Genomic DNA, 13,498 nt, shown 5'->3' on the forward strand with positions numbered 1-13,498 from the left:
TTCCACTATTGCATGTTTAATTTGTGCATTCATGATAGGCGACTCAATGACTGGGAAAAATTACTTTTTTTTTTTTACACCAGGGTGAAGCTCATCAGTCGTGACTTGAATTATATATTGCTGTACCATCCATTGAGTTTGTATCCATTATGGTAACATGCACAATGAGTAAAAAACAAAACTGTACAATCTATGTCCATTGAAATTATGACAATTATGTAAATCTATTGATAAACGTAGTGCTTTCAGCTTCCTTGTGTACATTATGTATACTTAAAAAATAATTCATTTATGAATAGATGTCTGTTACTTCAACTCTAATTTGGTGGCGTAGCTGAGAGTCACGTTAATTGAGGTAAGAAGAAAAAAGTCAGAACTCTGCTAACCCAGTATTACAAAACAACGGTCCTCAAACTTGTTGGGCCAGGGGGATTCTAATTCCAAATCTGTAGTTAAATTTTTTTTTTTCTTACAGCAGTGGTTCTTAACCTGGTTTCGATCGAACCCAAGGGGTTCGGTGAGTCGGTCGCAGGGGTTCGGCAGAGCCTCCACTGCGGAGGGCCGAACAGACCTGATTTATTGTGTAAATTCGTGATGACGCACATCTCGCAAAGGCAATAGAAGAAGTCACGCTGATCTGCAGGTATGTCGTTTGTTTTGAGTTCATGCATTGTGTTTTTTCTTTCTTTCTTTCTTTGAACAAGGTGAAGTTCATGCACGGCTCATTTTGTGCACCAACATTGATGTCTTGAATTTGAAAAGAAATAAAATCACTTAAGAGGGGTTCGGTGAATGCGCATATGATACTGCTGCCGTTCGGTACCTCCAACAAGATTAAGAACCACTGTCTTACAGTATTGTGTCTTAACACTGGATGGACAGCTGCTGAATTCATATGCGAGCTTGTATGAACAAGACAAAAATAAAATTTAAACTAGACACAAAAAAAACAGTAGTAGTAGTCAAGATGTGTTGTTGGGCTTCAGTGATGCTTTTAGCAAATTTTTTTGCCAGTTTTGAGAGGGATTATATTTCTTGAGCACAAAAACGAAGCAATAAAATACCCCACGGAAGAAACTGCACATATTCAAAACAAAATAAACATGAATAAATGTCAGTGAGTGTTCGGGACTGCCGTCTCCAGTCTCGGAGTTCATATGAAAAACATTCTCAGTGGTCAGACAGCATTGCTCCATCCTCCATTAGTTTCTCCAACAAGTTTTTCCTCATAAAAAAATTCTTCATGATTTCTTTCTTTTTTAATAAAAAAAGTGGGATTCCTCAGGGAAGCGTCTTAGATCCCTCAAACCTTTGTACAGAAGAGTTCTGAGCGCTGCCGTTGCACCCGTGGCGCTAACACCAGTCGGCAATGTAATCAAAGTCGGAGAACATGTTCTGCTCGTCCGAGTTGAGCACCCGCGGCTCCCTGGGTGGGGTCAGAATGGGCGCCTCGGAGGTGAATTCGTCGTCAAAATTGCTGACGTCGTTCGCGCCTTGGATGGTGGGCACAAACGGGGGGGTCACTTTCTTGGACAGGAGGCCGTTCCAGTCCATGTTCTGTACATACACATGGAGAATGGAACAGGCCAATCGGATTGTGATTTAATGGACCTTATATAGTTCTAAAACAAAATTCTCCAAAATATATCAATTAGAGAGTATGGAATGAATGACTAATTTCAGACAGGCCCCAGTAGGCCTTTGTGCATTTTAATTGAGCTCCTCACCCTGAAGAATAAGTGTTTCTTGACTTCCTCGGCATCCCTTTCTCCTGCTCCAAGACGACGCTCCGGGCTTCTCCTTAAAAGCTGAACACAGATAGACAATGAATGCTAAAAAAGGTGCAGCATTTAGGGTTCATCAAAAAAAAAAAAAAGAAAATTGTAGCAAATTTTATTGACTATATTTCAGAAACTAAATTGAAAAAGTGAACTTCTAAAATCCAGAAGGCCAACTTTGACCTAATTCTTTAAGTTGAATAGTTTTTATGTCATATTACATTTCTTGAGTGGCAATTTCTCATTTTCATGTTTTTGTGAAATGATTTATCTCATTCACACTGGTTTTAGCAACATACCCTCCTCATGATGGAGATGGCTTCAGTGGAGAGGAATCGTGGGTATCGCACCTCATCATTGACGATACTGTCAAACACCTCCTCCTCATCGTCGCCGGGGAACGGCGACTGAAAGAAATGACATGGAGATGCCGTTAGATGGCGCTGAGACAAAGCAAGCGTGGTGGCCAAGCGCGTACTCACCTCCCCCACCAGCATCTCAAAAATGAGCACGCCCAGCCCCCACCAGTCCACGGCGCGGGTGTATGACGTTTCAGTCAAGACCTCGGGGGCCAAAAATTCTGGTGTTCCGCAGAAAGTGCTGGTTCTGTCCCTGAAGCCCATTCCTGACCACAACAAATACTATTGTAATATAATCAAAGACATAATTGACTATTGACACATTATTTTATTCCTATTTAGTCACAGCTTTGGTGCCATCCTATGGTAAGTTAGAACATTACACATGAGGGCTTTTTTTTTTTTTTTTTTTTTTAAAGGTGTTTTTTTTTTTTTTACCCTTCATGTTTTAGCGTTTGTGATGGATCCAGTTACATTGGGTTATATTCTAAATTTCAAATGTGGCCCATCAGCACATAAGTTCCATTTCCGTTCATTTTACCTTCTTTGCAAAGGCCAAAGTCAGCAATCTTCACATAACCTTTGGTGTCCAGGAGCAGGTTGTCTAGCTTCAAGTCTCTGCCAAACAAAAACCATTCATGTTTTTTTTGTTTTTTTTTTAACAGCACAACTACATTTTCGAAATAAATGTCCCGCCGAATGGCTCACCTGTACACAATCTTGTGGTCATGTAAATACTGTAATCCCAACACGACACAGGCAGCATAAAATCTTAAAAAAAAAAACACACACAGAAAAGGTCTCAATTGATTAATATGGGAACAAAAAAATGTTCTTTCTACAAATAGTCTGCCTGCCCACTGGCCTCATGTCACACTTACATGGCCCGCGGCTCGGAGAAGACGTCGGCGTGAATGTGCATCATCAGATCGCCTCCCGCCGCGTACTCCATGACAAAACACACGTGCTCCTGCGTCTGGAAGCATGCAAACAAGTTGACCAGGAACGGGTGGCGCACACTGGTGACCGTCTCGAAAATTCGCTTTTCGCACATCAAACTGGAGAAAGAAGAAGATGAGGTCAAGGCTTTGTGCGCTAACATTTGGCATGGCTGCGCTTCTTACCTGTCGACTTCATCGCGAGCCACAATGTCGCCTTTCTTCAGAGCTTTGATGGCGAACATTTCGCCTGTACTTTTGTACTCGGCTAACAACACCTGGAAAAAAAAATACAGAAAGGCCTCAGACATCCTTGATAGGGACAAAACTCTGCTTGTGTAATAAAAGGAAATCAAATCAAGCGGACCTTTCCAAAGTGGCCGCGTCCGAGGACTGCAACGCACTTGAAGTCGTTGAGGCTGAAGTGAAACTGCTCATCTTCCCTGAAAAACAATTTTAAGTAGACATTACTACACATTGTTGTGATTCTTTTTTTGCTATGGATGAAGTCATTTCTTCACCACATCAAAACAGCAGTGAAAGCCAGAGATTCTGAATGATGTTCCTAAGAGAAGTTCCAGGTCTACCTTATCTCGGTATCTTTTGGGAAGGCCGTGAGCTCCAGGTCCGGATGTTGAATCTCCGTCTCCGCCACCAGATCCAGATCGGGCTTCACCGCCATGCTGTTCCTATTGTTCAGGAAGTCGAAGGAGGCCAACGCGTCCTGGAATGATGGAACGAAAGGCTGAACGTGAGGTGAAATGACTCCGTGGTCTTTCTTGCTAAATCCTTCACAACCACATCAAAACAAAACAGCGGGATTCAATACCTGCACTTCCTCCTTGTCAGGCAGAATGCTGTGTTGCTCCGGCGGTTCTCGGATGGTGTCGGGCGTTGGGTAGAACTTGGGTCCTGGCGTTGGCTCTCTGTCAAAGTCCAGCTTGGTCACCAGGGGGTCGCTGTGGAAAAGGATACCGTTTAGAAGTGATAAAAGCACGTCAGGTTCAGTTGACGTTGCGGTGCCTCGGCTTGCCTGCTTGGTGTGGGGGAACCCGGGATACCGCTGGACCCGGTCTCAGCGGCCTGCGGACTAAAGGAGTTGGTGCTCACAGTCGGAATGGCTCTTCTCACCAGACGGCCCCACGTGGCGATGTTGATGTTCATCTGAGGGGCTCGCAGGAAAGTCTTACCTTGGGGGGGATAAAAAGAGGAATAAGGAGTCAACGTCTGATCGACACATCGGGGGGAAAAAAAGATAAAGAACGACTGTTGGGGAATTAGATCTTGATTAGATGGCTCTCTTACCTTGCTGCTTTGAGAAAATCTTCTTTTGCCTTTGCAACTTTGGTCGTCTCTCGATGACGGGATTGAAGAATGTTACCTGAACAAGAAAAGCAATGATGACAAGCTTCATCATTTGCATTTTTTTTGAATTTCCAATGTATTTGAGAGTGAATATGAGCACAAACCTCAGCAAAGAGCATGCCCTGCGGCTCCAGGTACAAACACATGCCGTGACGCTGGTTGTCCAGAAAGTCCTCAAGACGCAGGAACTTGACCGCGCAAAGTGAGCGCCAGTCTCGCCAGTACACCGAGATTTCCAGTTCGCGCGACTAGACGGGGGGGGGGGGGACGGGCATCGGTAAGAAACACGTAGGACCGCGTCAGCCATACACAAAGCAATTGTGTTTGTTACCCGGTCCAGCTCCAACGTAAACTTGTGGTCCCAGGCCTGGTTGCTGACCGGCCTCCAGCTGGTTTGCCCAACGACCGTGTTGTCCAACTTTAAAACTGCGCTGATCTCATCTAAGAAAACGCAACTTACAAATACTGGCCACCTTGCATGATGTCATCAATTACAGCGGTACTTCGACGTGGGGGTTCACTTGATTCTTCAGGCCGTCGCGACCAATTGATCTGATCCGAATAGATTTTGCAAGCGAGGTGCTGCATTTTTTTGGATGCACCCCCAAGTCAAAGTACCACCTTTCATCATTAGCATCACCCCGATGAGACAAACTTACTCGAGAGCTCCTCGCTTTTCGCCACGCTCCGTGAACTCACGCTGCGGTTTCGGTTGGCTCTGCTTATGAAGGACGAACGCGTTTCGCTGGGGCTCCAGCCAGGCAGGGGGACAGATGCGGCTTTGGAGCGCCCGGGAACGTTTTCCAGCAGGTCTTGACACCCCATGAGCCTGACGTCTAAGGTGCCTGGTAGCGGAGGCCGACAAGTACGTTCAGTTGTATTTAACTTTAAAGAATATATTTAATCTGTTACTACGTTTTTTTTTTTTAATTTCACGGTGGCACTTTCCCTAACGCCGATCCCATTTTCCCCAAACCTTGCAGTACCTGTCAGCGCGGCGGGCTTGGTCACCGTGCTATATTGATTCTGCGCCGAGATGATGCTGGATCGTGGGCTGAGGACTGGCGCGGACAGAAGTGACAGCTCTTCCACGATGCTGCTGTTGCGCGGGTGGTTCTTAGGCAGCTCGTTGAGGCGCTGCTCCAACGAGTAGCGAAGGAGGTCCAGCTTTTGGTTGGATTCGTTAAAGCGAGCCTGCGCCTAAATTGGAGGAAAGGTCGCTCGGGTAAGAGCAGATAGAAACGAATCGTTTCAGTGCAGTTATAAAACCGTGAGCAATTAAAAAAAATAAAAAATAGCTTCTTTATCTTCGCCACATCATTGAATTACTGCTGAGCAGCAGATGTAATCGTCTACCTCTAAATGTGCTCTCTTTTCAGTGACTTTCCCGGTGCCCAAGAGTCTCATAACATTCTTGGCGCCTTCTGCCACCGCGGACTCGATCCTGGCATGGTGACAAAGCTCCTCCACCCGAAGGTCCAAAGGGCTGATGATGGCCTTGTCTGGCAGACAATGAACAACTTGAATCTCTTACATCATTTTTTTTTTTTTTTTTTAATGGTGCCAACATGAATCCTTAGTCTTACCAATCACATCATTGTTCTCAAAGCTCAACTCATTGGCCTGGCTTGCCTTGAGGATCTGCATCCTGATGAACTCGATCTTCATCTTGCTGTCTTGAAGCAACTGCTGCGCCGTCGCCAGCAGCTTGCGATCCTAGCGGCAGAAATGGCAACATTCATCTCAGCTGGAAGGACCTCCTTATTACAAGAGCAACTCACGGCCAAATTGATCCGATTGATTCAAATCTGGTCAATTGCCAAAACCACAGACGTGTCATTGTGTGCGTAATCGCTGGCCTTTTTTTTGGGGGGAGGGGGGGGGGGGGGACATACGCAGACAGACTTTCGAATTCCTCAGGTCATCGATGGCGGCAACCCGGAGGAAAAGGACCCTCTCCGACAGGAATTTCCTCTCATTCTATATTTCAACACGTCCATTCATTTCACAACCTTTCAGTTCAGCGGCAGCCGTCTGGCTTTCACACAAATCGAGAAATTGCTTCTTCAGGTTTCCACCGAATTTCTCATTTCGATCTCTCGTAAATGAAACCCACGCAGGGCGGCCAAATTAAAGCTTATCGTGTTACTCCGAGCATGACAGCGGCGACAATACCCGTAAATGTTTTGTGAACAAACAGCTGTGAACATGACACACCATGTATCAGCACATGTTTCCTCCTCCCGCAGAGAAGCGACTCAAAACAAAACCGCTCTCATTCTGCCGTCGGCAAAGCGGAGTCGTGCTGCTTTTTGTAATCTCGGCAAACGGGCGGGTTTTCAAGACACTAAAGGTGTGTCTTGTTATTATTATACAACAAAACCAGTGCTGCTTTTAAATGACTCGATAGGCTGTAGAGAACGGAAAGAAAATCAGGCCGTCGTTTCATATTTGCTCCATTTGAACCCAAAATACTCGATTAATCGATTCCGAAAATATTCACTAGCCGCACTCTAAGCAAAAAATGTTAATAGTGTTAGGAAACCCCGATTGAAAGACTATTGTCTATTCTAGGTGTGCCCTGTCATTAGGTGGAAATAGATAACCACAATGTACAAGCATTTAATAATAAGTCTTTGTTCAACAATCATTTCTCAGCCAGTTTATGTAACTCATTTGCCTACCTTTGAGGGCCCGTTGGAGTACATCTGAATCATGTTCTCCGCGCCCTGTTTGACCTTGAGCTCAATGTCGTTCTGTCTTTTCAGGGCGGCCAGCCGGCTGCTGCTTGTGCACATTCGGCTCTCGCTGTTCGGGGTATCTGGGGTCAGGGGGCATTCTGAGGAGGAAGATAGAAAAGGAAGCGTTATGGGGGAGGTCTTAGAGCATTCTGTGGACAAGCAGGGCTACAGGATATGACTTCTGCTGGAGTTTGTCAGGAATAGACTTGAAACTGAACTCTGCTTGTACGCGCTATTTCTGGCATGCCGCCATGTTGAGGTTAGCTAAACAATCCCGCAGGCTTGCACCATTACTTAAAAGTTTGCTTACAGAAAACCTGTCAGGTGGCAACGTCAGGAAGTTCAGAATTTGGTATTACAGGAGTTCATTAGTTCGAAGAACAAAGAAGGGAGACGGGAAATATAACATTTCACCGTGTGGCACAAAGAATATCTGGAGCTGTAATGTTTGTAATATTGTTTGAATCTCGACAGGAACTTTCTGGGAATCTGCGAGCTGAAAAATTTCAAAATTCCACTGGTGTACTTGAAGCATGGAAATCTCTTCCCAGGTCGAGCTGAACATTACACGTATGCAAAGTAGACAAAAAACCGGCCTGACTTCTCCCAAACATGATTTGCAAGTTCAGTTTCAGTTTCTGTGTGGTTTGAGTCATAGGAGTATTTCTCCTGAAAGAAAAAAAAAAAAAAGTGCGCTGACTTAAAAACTGCTGTTTAACTGGTTTCGGCCAGTAAAAAAAAAAAAAAAAAAAAAAACAGCCAGTAAGTCCACTCTCTAGTCACTCATAAAAACAAAGTGTTTGGAATACCTCAAAACAGTCATTACGAAAGAAAACTGCCTCTCTAGTTGGTCAAAGTTGAATCAAATTGAGAATTTCCTCCTTCCTCTTAATGCGGTTCGGCCCCCGCCGGACAGGGAGGACAAGACACTGAGCTACCGAATAGCTACCAGGAGTGATGTCAACACTGGACATCGGTTTCCGATGGGAAGGTGAAAAGGAAAGTGGAAAGAAATGACATCATAGCAAAAGCAGAGTGCTGGTCACCTCATAGCAGGTACATCTCTTAGAATATCAAGCCTTATCTTGCCAGAACCTAAATTCCGACATGGTTCATCAAAACAGAAGCTGCTGCTATAGAGTGTAACCTTTCTTCAAGACATGACAGGAACCGATTAACAGCATTTCCATTCATTTCAATGGGCAATGATGATTTGAGATGCGAGAGCTCCGTAATAAATTCAACTCGCAAGTGGATTAATTTGGGCAACAAGCATTGACCGAGCGTCGAGAGGTGGTCCCATGACTGCCGGGTCGAGACGCGCTAAATTCCCAGCTCTCCTGTCATTTCGCCACGGTCAGCGACATTCCCCCTGGTGACGTGTCACACCCAAAGAAAGAAAGACCTTGTTCATCAGACAGAGGGTCACAGAGTCGGGCTAAATTTGTTCCCACTCGAGATAACCATTTACCAAGGCAACGCCGCTTCCCCTCCCCCAAAACACACGTCCAACCCGTTTTACTTCAACTGAAGCGGCTTCGCCTTTGGACGAGAGGTTCGTGGGTTCCTCCAGTGTAAAGCGACCACGCTGAACAAACGCCCCTGACTCTTTGTTTGGGAGTTTTGGGAGCCAGCTTTCAACACCTCTGGAGGGAAACAATCGTCATCTCATTGTAACTGTCGGTGGAATGTGGAATGCAACAACGTCAGTCTCCGGAGAGTGAGTCACCTCCGAAGAGTGACTGAGGAGGTGTATGTGCTGATGTTTAGACTAGTATGTTCCGACACAACACTGTCAGAATTACTTACCGAGTGCTACTTGGCATTCAAACTGCCCTGTAAGGTAGCCTAAACCTCAGGAACACTTTGTTGCTAATGAAGTCGTAGAAGTTAGTCGAAGGAACGACAAAAAGTAAATACAAGCCCTGCCTGGAGATATGAGCTTCCTTGGTTACATGACAACGCTCGTATCTCAAAACGTCGTTACCTCGTGAAATAAATGGAAACTCCAACAATTCCAGCCCCCTTTAAAAAAAGACCTAAAATTTTGCAGTGTTTTTTAATAAGGAAACTCACACTATATTTTTTTATTATTTAAAAAAAATCCTTGTTTTTTTTCTTGTGATCAAATCAGTGATTACTTGTTTGTTTTTTTCCAAATTTGCTGAAGAACTTGCTGATAAAAAAAGTCCAACAACTATTTGCATAGAGAGGGAACAAGGATTCCTTTAGTCACCTTGCAGCTCTTCAGGGTCTTTAACCACAATGTGGGCGTCGAGCTCCTGCAGCTCCTGGTGAAGCTCCTCAACCTTCTTGTTGGATTTTTTCAGCATGTTGTCGACGTAAGCCAGGCTCTTCTTATCTGTGGTGACCTGAAGAGAATCGTCCAATCATGACAAAGTCAGAATGGAGCTAAAAAGCAAAATGCCGATTGTCCCCTAACGTTGTGGTTGCGCAGTCCCCAGTGACAGCAAGCACGTACCTTGCGAAGGTTCTCTGCACCTTCTTTGATCTTAAGCTCCTTTCGGATCTCACGCCGAATCTGCTCCTTGATCTCTTCCAGTTTCTGTTGGACCATGGTGTCTGACAGGTCCAGATTGTTGCCAAGGCCCAGCCGCTCTGACACCAGGTGGCCCCTGGCATCCCCCTACGAGAGGAGAGAAGAGAAGCAATAAATAACAGAGATTGCCCTTGGTCCCCCGGTTTTGCAAGTCAAAATAGCGGCGCGGGAAAGCGAGAAAAACCGACCGCAGTTCACGCTTCAACTGAACTGAGACATGCCGACAAACGACAACAATGAAGGAAAGAAAACTGTATCTTAGCATGTGGCTCAACAACTAACCATTTACTCAACTTGTTAAGGCGTTGGCGTGTGAGCCACCTCATGGGTGTAAATTTAACAATGAGATGCCGGGATTAAGTACTTGGCACAGCGCTCTTTGCCAGACTCTGACGTACAAGCGAATTGGCTCCACGTGGGCAGCGGACACCATACGAGCTGCCTTGTTGTTGTTGTTTTTTCTCCCTCACTAGAACGAGTTCTGCCTGGCCGCAACAAGAATGGCATCAGAGCAAATGTGAGGGTCAGACGGTCAACATGAATATTCAGCAGTGTTTTCGGTCACTGCTGACGGGAGTTCTAGAAGCCTCTACGTTGGTGACTGAAGGATTAGGAAGCACTTCCTTTTCAGTGTCAGAGGTCATCGTGAAAGCAGCGGTGACACGCTACAAGCAGATGGCATTATACGGAGTCCGTTTGCATCGCTGATTTTATAGCAAATCAAAGTAGTGTTTAAAAATTGCAGAAGAATTAAATAGGGTGCGTCACAGAAATTTGGCTGCTTTCCAGGACGCAAATTTCCTTAATTATGTCATCAATTGCCATCATAAAAACGTACAGGAAGACTTTTGGGAAACTCTGTAGTATTTCTAAGCCTAACTTACTCAACTTAAACTGAATAATTAATTAAGAATGATGTCTTGAGATGCAAGCTTTTAAAATTTGAAACACGGGCGCTGTACGGTCGAGCGGACTCAACTCGGTTCACAACAAGCAGCAAATAGCGAGCACTTCTTCTATAGAGGCCGTTTAAAGTCACTCCAAGTTGCGCAATTGTTCCAATGTCTTTCCCTTACCATGACATCATCAGCTTCGGCCACTTCCATCTCAAAATCAGCTGACCAAACCATCCCACGCATGTTGTACTGACAAGTCAGATGTTCGTCCAAAGAGCCCCACTGAAGTTCTGCCATTGCGAAGCGCGATGAAGACGTTTGACTATGAAGTTGCTAGCAGGGGCTCCATTCAAAGCCACTCTCATTCATTCACTTTAGCGGATTTTCTCCTACCGTCTCATTTTGTCTCTCTCAACCGGTGACATAAACGAGGGAAGATAAACCGTCTGAGCGGCGGCGGCCAAATCCCTATTAGCTTCTCACTCTGTGAGGTCAGAGCGGCCCAGAATGGGTCCTAATCTCGCCGCGGTGGTCTAAAATTAACCCAAGTTAAAAACATAACATCCATCCCGCTGGTGTGGTACAAACAAACAACCATTTAAGATGATAACAATTCAGCCTACTGATGAGAGCGCCGTTCAAATCGCGCCGCAAATGAAGGTGCTTCTTTAAAAACTGCTCCATCTGTGCAATCGCAGAAAATTGAGCGGCATAAACGGAATTAGTTCTTAATACCGCGGCGGAGTGGGAGCATTTTGGATTCGAGCCAATTGAACACAGAGCTGCCCTGCTGACTTACAATTGAGAAACCTTCTGCTGCTCAACTTAAGGAAACTATACTTTGTATACTTCCTGGTCAAGACGCTGCCTGATGACTCATCGGTGAAATAGAGGTCAAACAACGGGAACTGAGAAGAGTGGCGATATGAAAAAGGTTTGCTGCCCTGTGAAACTTATTTGCTCTGCACTATAGCCATATTTGCCCAGCTGGACAGCGTGAGGACACCCAGAAAGGCCCATTTTACTGTGCCACAATGCTCGGAAAGCACAATCAGATAGGATGGAAATAAAAGGGCTAGTAAAACATACAAAGATATTTAGTTTAATTTAACATTAAACAGAAATAGCATTAAAAAAAAAAAAAAAAGAGCTAGGACTCAACAACGTGTACAAGCTGCTGACCAGCTGGAGCATCTTTCAACTTTTCCACCATTACATAGAATGAGTGTAAGCACCAGGTTATGTGGGTTACTTGAAATTACCCCAAAGGAAAAAAAACAGCTTTGTAAATGTTGTTTTTTTTTTTTACAACAGGGCGTAGCAATAAACAGCCTTGGCTAATCATATCTCGGGAAATTCCAAAGTCGATTCATCTGTGAATCGTAGTCCCACTATATGCTGATAAAATACATAACTCATGCAGGTATAATATTCCTAAACTAAAAGCGGTGAAGCAAAGAAATTCAAACAATTCTGGGAAATACAAATATCAAAAAGAGTCTGGCCATAAATGTGTGTAAATGTATTTTAATGCATGTATAGAAGTACATTATGTATACAGCGTATAACAAAAGGTTCCTGTTGGAATTCAGGTCGATAAGCACACGGTGAAAACAATACCAGCCATATGCTGCAGCAGCTGTTAAAAATATACATCTATAAGTGACTTGCAGAAAGCCACCAAGGGTACTGAACCATTCTTGCAAAGGTCAACAACTGTTACCTGCACATGTCCAACTCAACTTATCCTTAAATCCAATAGTAAGTCCAAAATCTGGAAATCTGAAAAACAAGAGCTTCATTCAAACAATGGAAAAGTTGATGCCATTACCCTGCTCCTGCTTTCTACACCTTCCCTTCTGGATGATGCCCATCTCAGTTGCCTTCCAGCTCACCCATTGCAACCGTGAGACATATCGAATCATTTATAGGTTTTGAGCCGCTATGTAACTTGTAAGAATTAAAATGTTCATGTCGATATAAAATGAGAAATGTTTACAAGGTGAACAAAAACAGGGAAAACATTTCAGGAGGAAGCAGTGCAGTTCTACAATGTAAATTCCAACCAAAATTTAAAAAAAGTGTCCTCAAATATTCAATGTATCATCATTTATTGGTATGCCGACAGCTGCATTTTATTAGTCAGAAAAAGTCACCTCTAGTGTGACGTCACTCAAGTGAAACCACATTCAGTCATGACTCATGACTTTTTGTATTACTAAATAATTCACAAGTGGTTGGGAATAACTATGAAACACACCGCTGCATGGTGCAAAAGAGGCAACAATAATGCGTCCATGCTGTCTTGTGTGTTGCTGTCACCGGTTTACAAATGACATGTCTACAAAGTGTGTACAATTTGCATTGCAAAAAAAAGGACAAGTGCACCAGATTGCCAGTTACACTAAATATAGCAAACATAAGTGGTCAAACGTATTTACCTTGGCAATATCCCGAAGGCTGACATTTAAACACCATTGGAGGGAACTCGTCCATGAGTTATGTACAGTTTGGGTGGACAAGTTCACGATATGCTCATCAATGCAAGTATAAAGACGGTAAACCACTAACTTGATGTTAGAAATATTCCTATAGGTTAAAGTTTAACCACCGTTGGAGGGAACTAGTGACCTATTTGCAAGTGATGTCCATGTGGTTTGTACAATTTGCAATGACAAGACAAGTTGACCATATAGTCAATAATGCTAAATATAGCAAATATAAGACGGGAGGGGGGGGGTAAGTCATTAAGCTTTGCAAGATCCCTGCAAGTTAACGTTAACCACCGCTCGAGAGGTAACTAGTGACCCATCAATTTATCGTGGTTGTAACATGAATATAACGCCATTGCTGTAAAACGT

At 44.2% G+C, this 13,498-nt stretch overlaps 1 protein-coding gene and 1 long non-coding RNA gene across 3 annotated transcripts in view; one reads left to right on the plus strand and one right to left on the minus strand.

Annotated features, from left to right (window-relative positions):
• Positions 1 to 13,498, minus strand: part of pkn2a (protein kinase N2a) — a 13,863-nt gene continuing 365 nt past the window's right edge. The window contains exons 1-23 of one of the 2 annotated variants that reach the window (XM_049748090.2): positions 10,818 to 11,080; positions 9,664 to 9,828; positions 9,418 to 9,553; positions 7,125 to 7,279; positions 6,027 to 6,156; positions 5,797 to 5,942; positions 5,427 to 5,640; positions 5,100 to 5,285; positions 4,772 to 4,881; positions 4,545 to 4,688; positions 4,381 to 4,456; positions 4,109 to 4,265; positions 3,905 to 4,034; positions 3,663 to 3,799; positions 3,443 to 3,518; positions 3,262 to 3,353; positions 3,019 to 3,195; positions 2,846 to 2,908; positions 2,679 to 2,755; positions 2,261 to 2,403; positions 2,078 to 2,185; positions 1,728 to 1,808; positions 1 to 1,557 (exon numbers count right to left, since the gene is read on the minus strand). In XM_049748090.2, the coding sequence (XP_049604047.1) occupies positions 1,354 to 1,557; positions 1,728 to 1,808; positions 2,078 to 2,185; positions 2,261 to 2,403; positions 2,679 to 2,755; positions 2,846 to 2,908; positions 3,019 to 3,195; positions 3,262 to 3,353; positions 3,443 to 3,518; positions 3,663 to 3,799; positions 3,905 to 4,034; positions 4,109 to 4,265; positions 4,381 to 4,456; positions 4,545 to 4,688; positions 4,772 to 4,881; positions 5,100 to 5,285; positions 5,427 to 5,640; positions 5,797 to 5,942; positions 6,027 to 6,156; positions 7,125 to 7,279; positions 9,418 to 9,553; positions 9,664 to 9,828; positions 10,818 to 10,934 (3,024 nt within the window). In that variant the 5' untranslated portion in view covers positions 10,935 to 11,080 and the 3' untranslated portion in view covers positions 1 to 1,353. Of the gene's footprint in view, positions 1,558 to 1,727; positions 1,809 to 2,077; positions 2,186 to 2,260; positions 2,404 to 2,678; positions 2,756 to 2,845; positions 2,909 to 3,018; positions 3,196 to 3,261; positions 3,354 to 3,442; positions 3,519 to 3,662; positions 3,800 to 3,904; positions 4,035 to 4,108; positions 4,266 to 4,380; positions 4,457 to 4,544; positions 4,689 to 4,771; positions 4,882 to 5,099; positions 5,286 to 5,426; positions 5,641 to 5,796; positions 5,943 to 6,026; positions 6,157 to 7,124; positions 7,280 to 9,417; positions 9,554 to 9,663; positions 9,829 to 10,817; positions 11,081 to 13,498 lie in introns of those variants that run through there. The other variant, XM_049748091.1, reaches the window with a different exon arrangement.
• Positions 13,315 to 13,498, plus strand: part of LOC137839632 (uncharacterized) — a 15,264-nt gene continuing 15,080 nt past the window's right edge. The window contains exon 1 of the long non-coding RNA XR_011085657.1: positions 13,315 to 13,433. This is a non-coding gene — a long non-coding RNA (uncharacterized lncRNA). The remainder of the gene's footprint in view (positions 13,434 to 13,498) is intronic.

The sequence above is a fragment of the Syngnathus scovelli genome, chromosome 17, assembly GCF_024217435.2.
Source record: "Syngnathus scovelli strain Florida chromosome 17, RoL_Ssco_1.2, whole genome shotgun sequence".
In the NCBI taxonomy this organism is placed as follows: domain Eukaryota; kingdom Metazoa; phylum Chordata; class Actinopteri; order Syngnathiformes; family Syngnathidae; genus Syngnathus; species Syngnathus scovelli.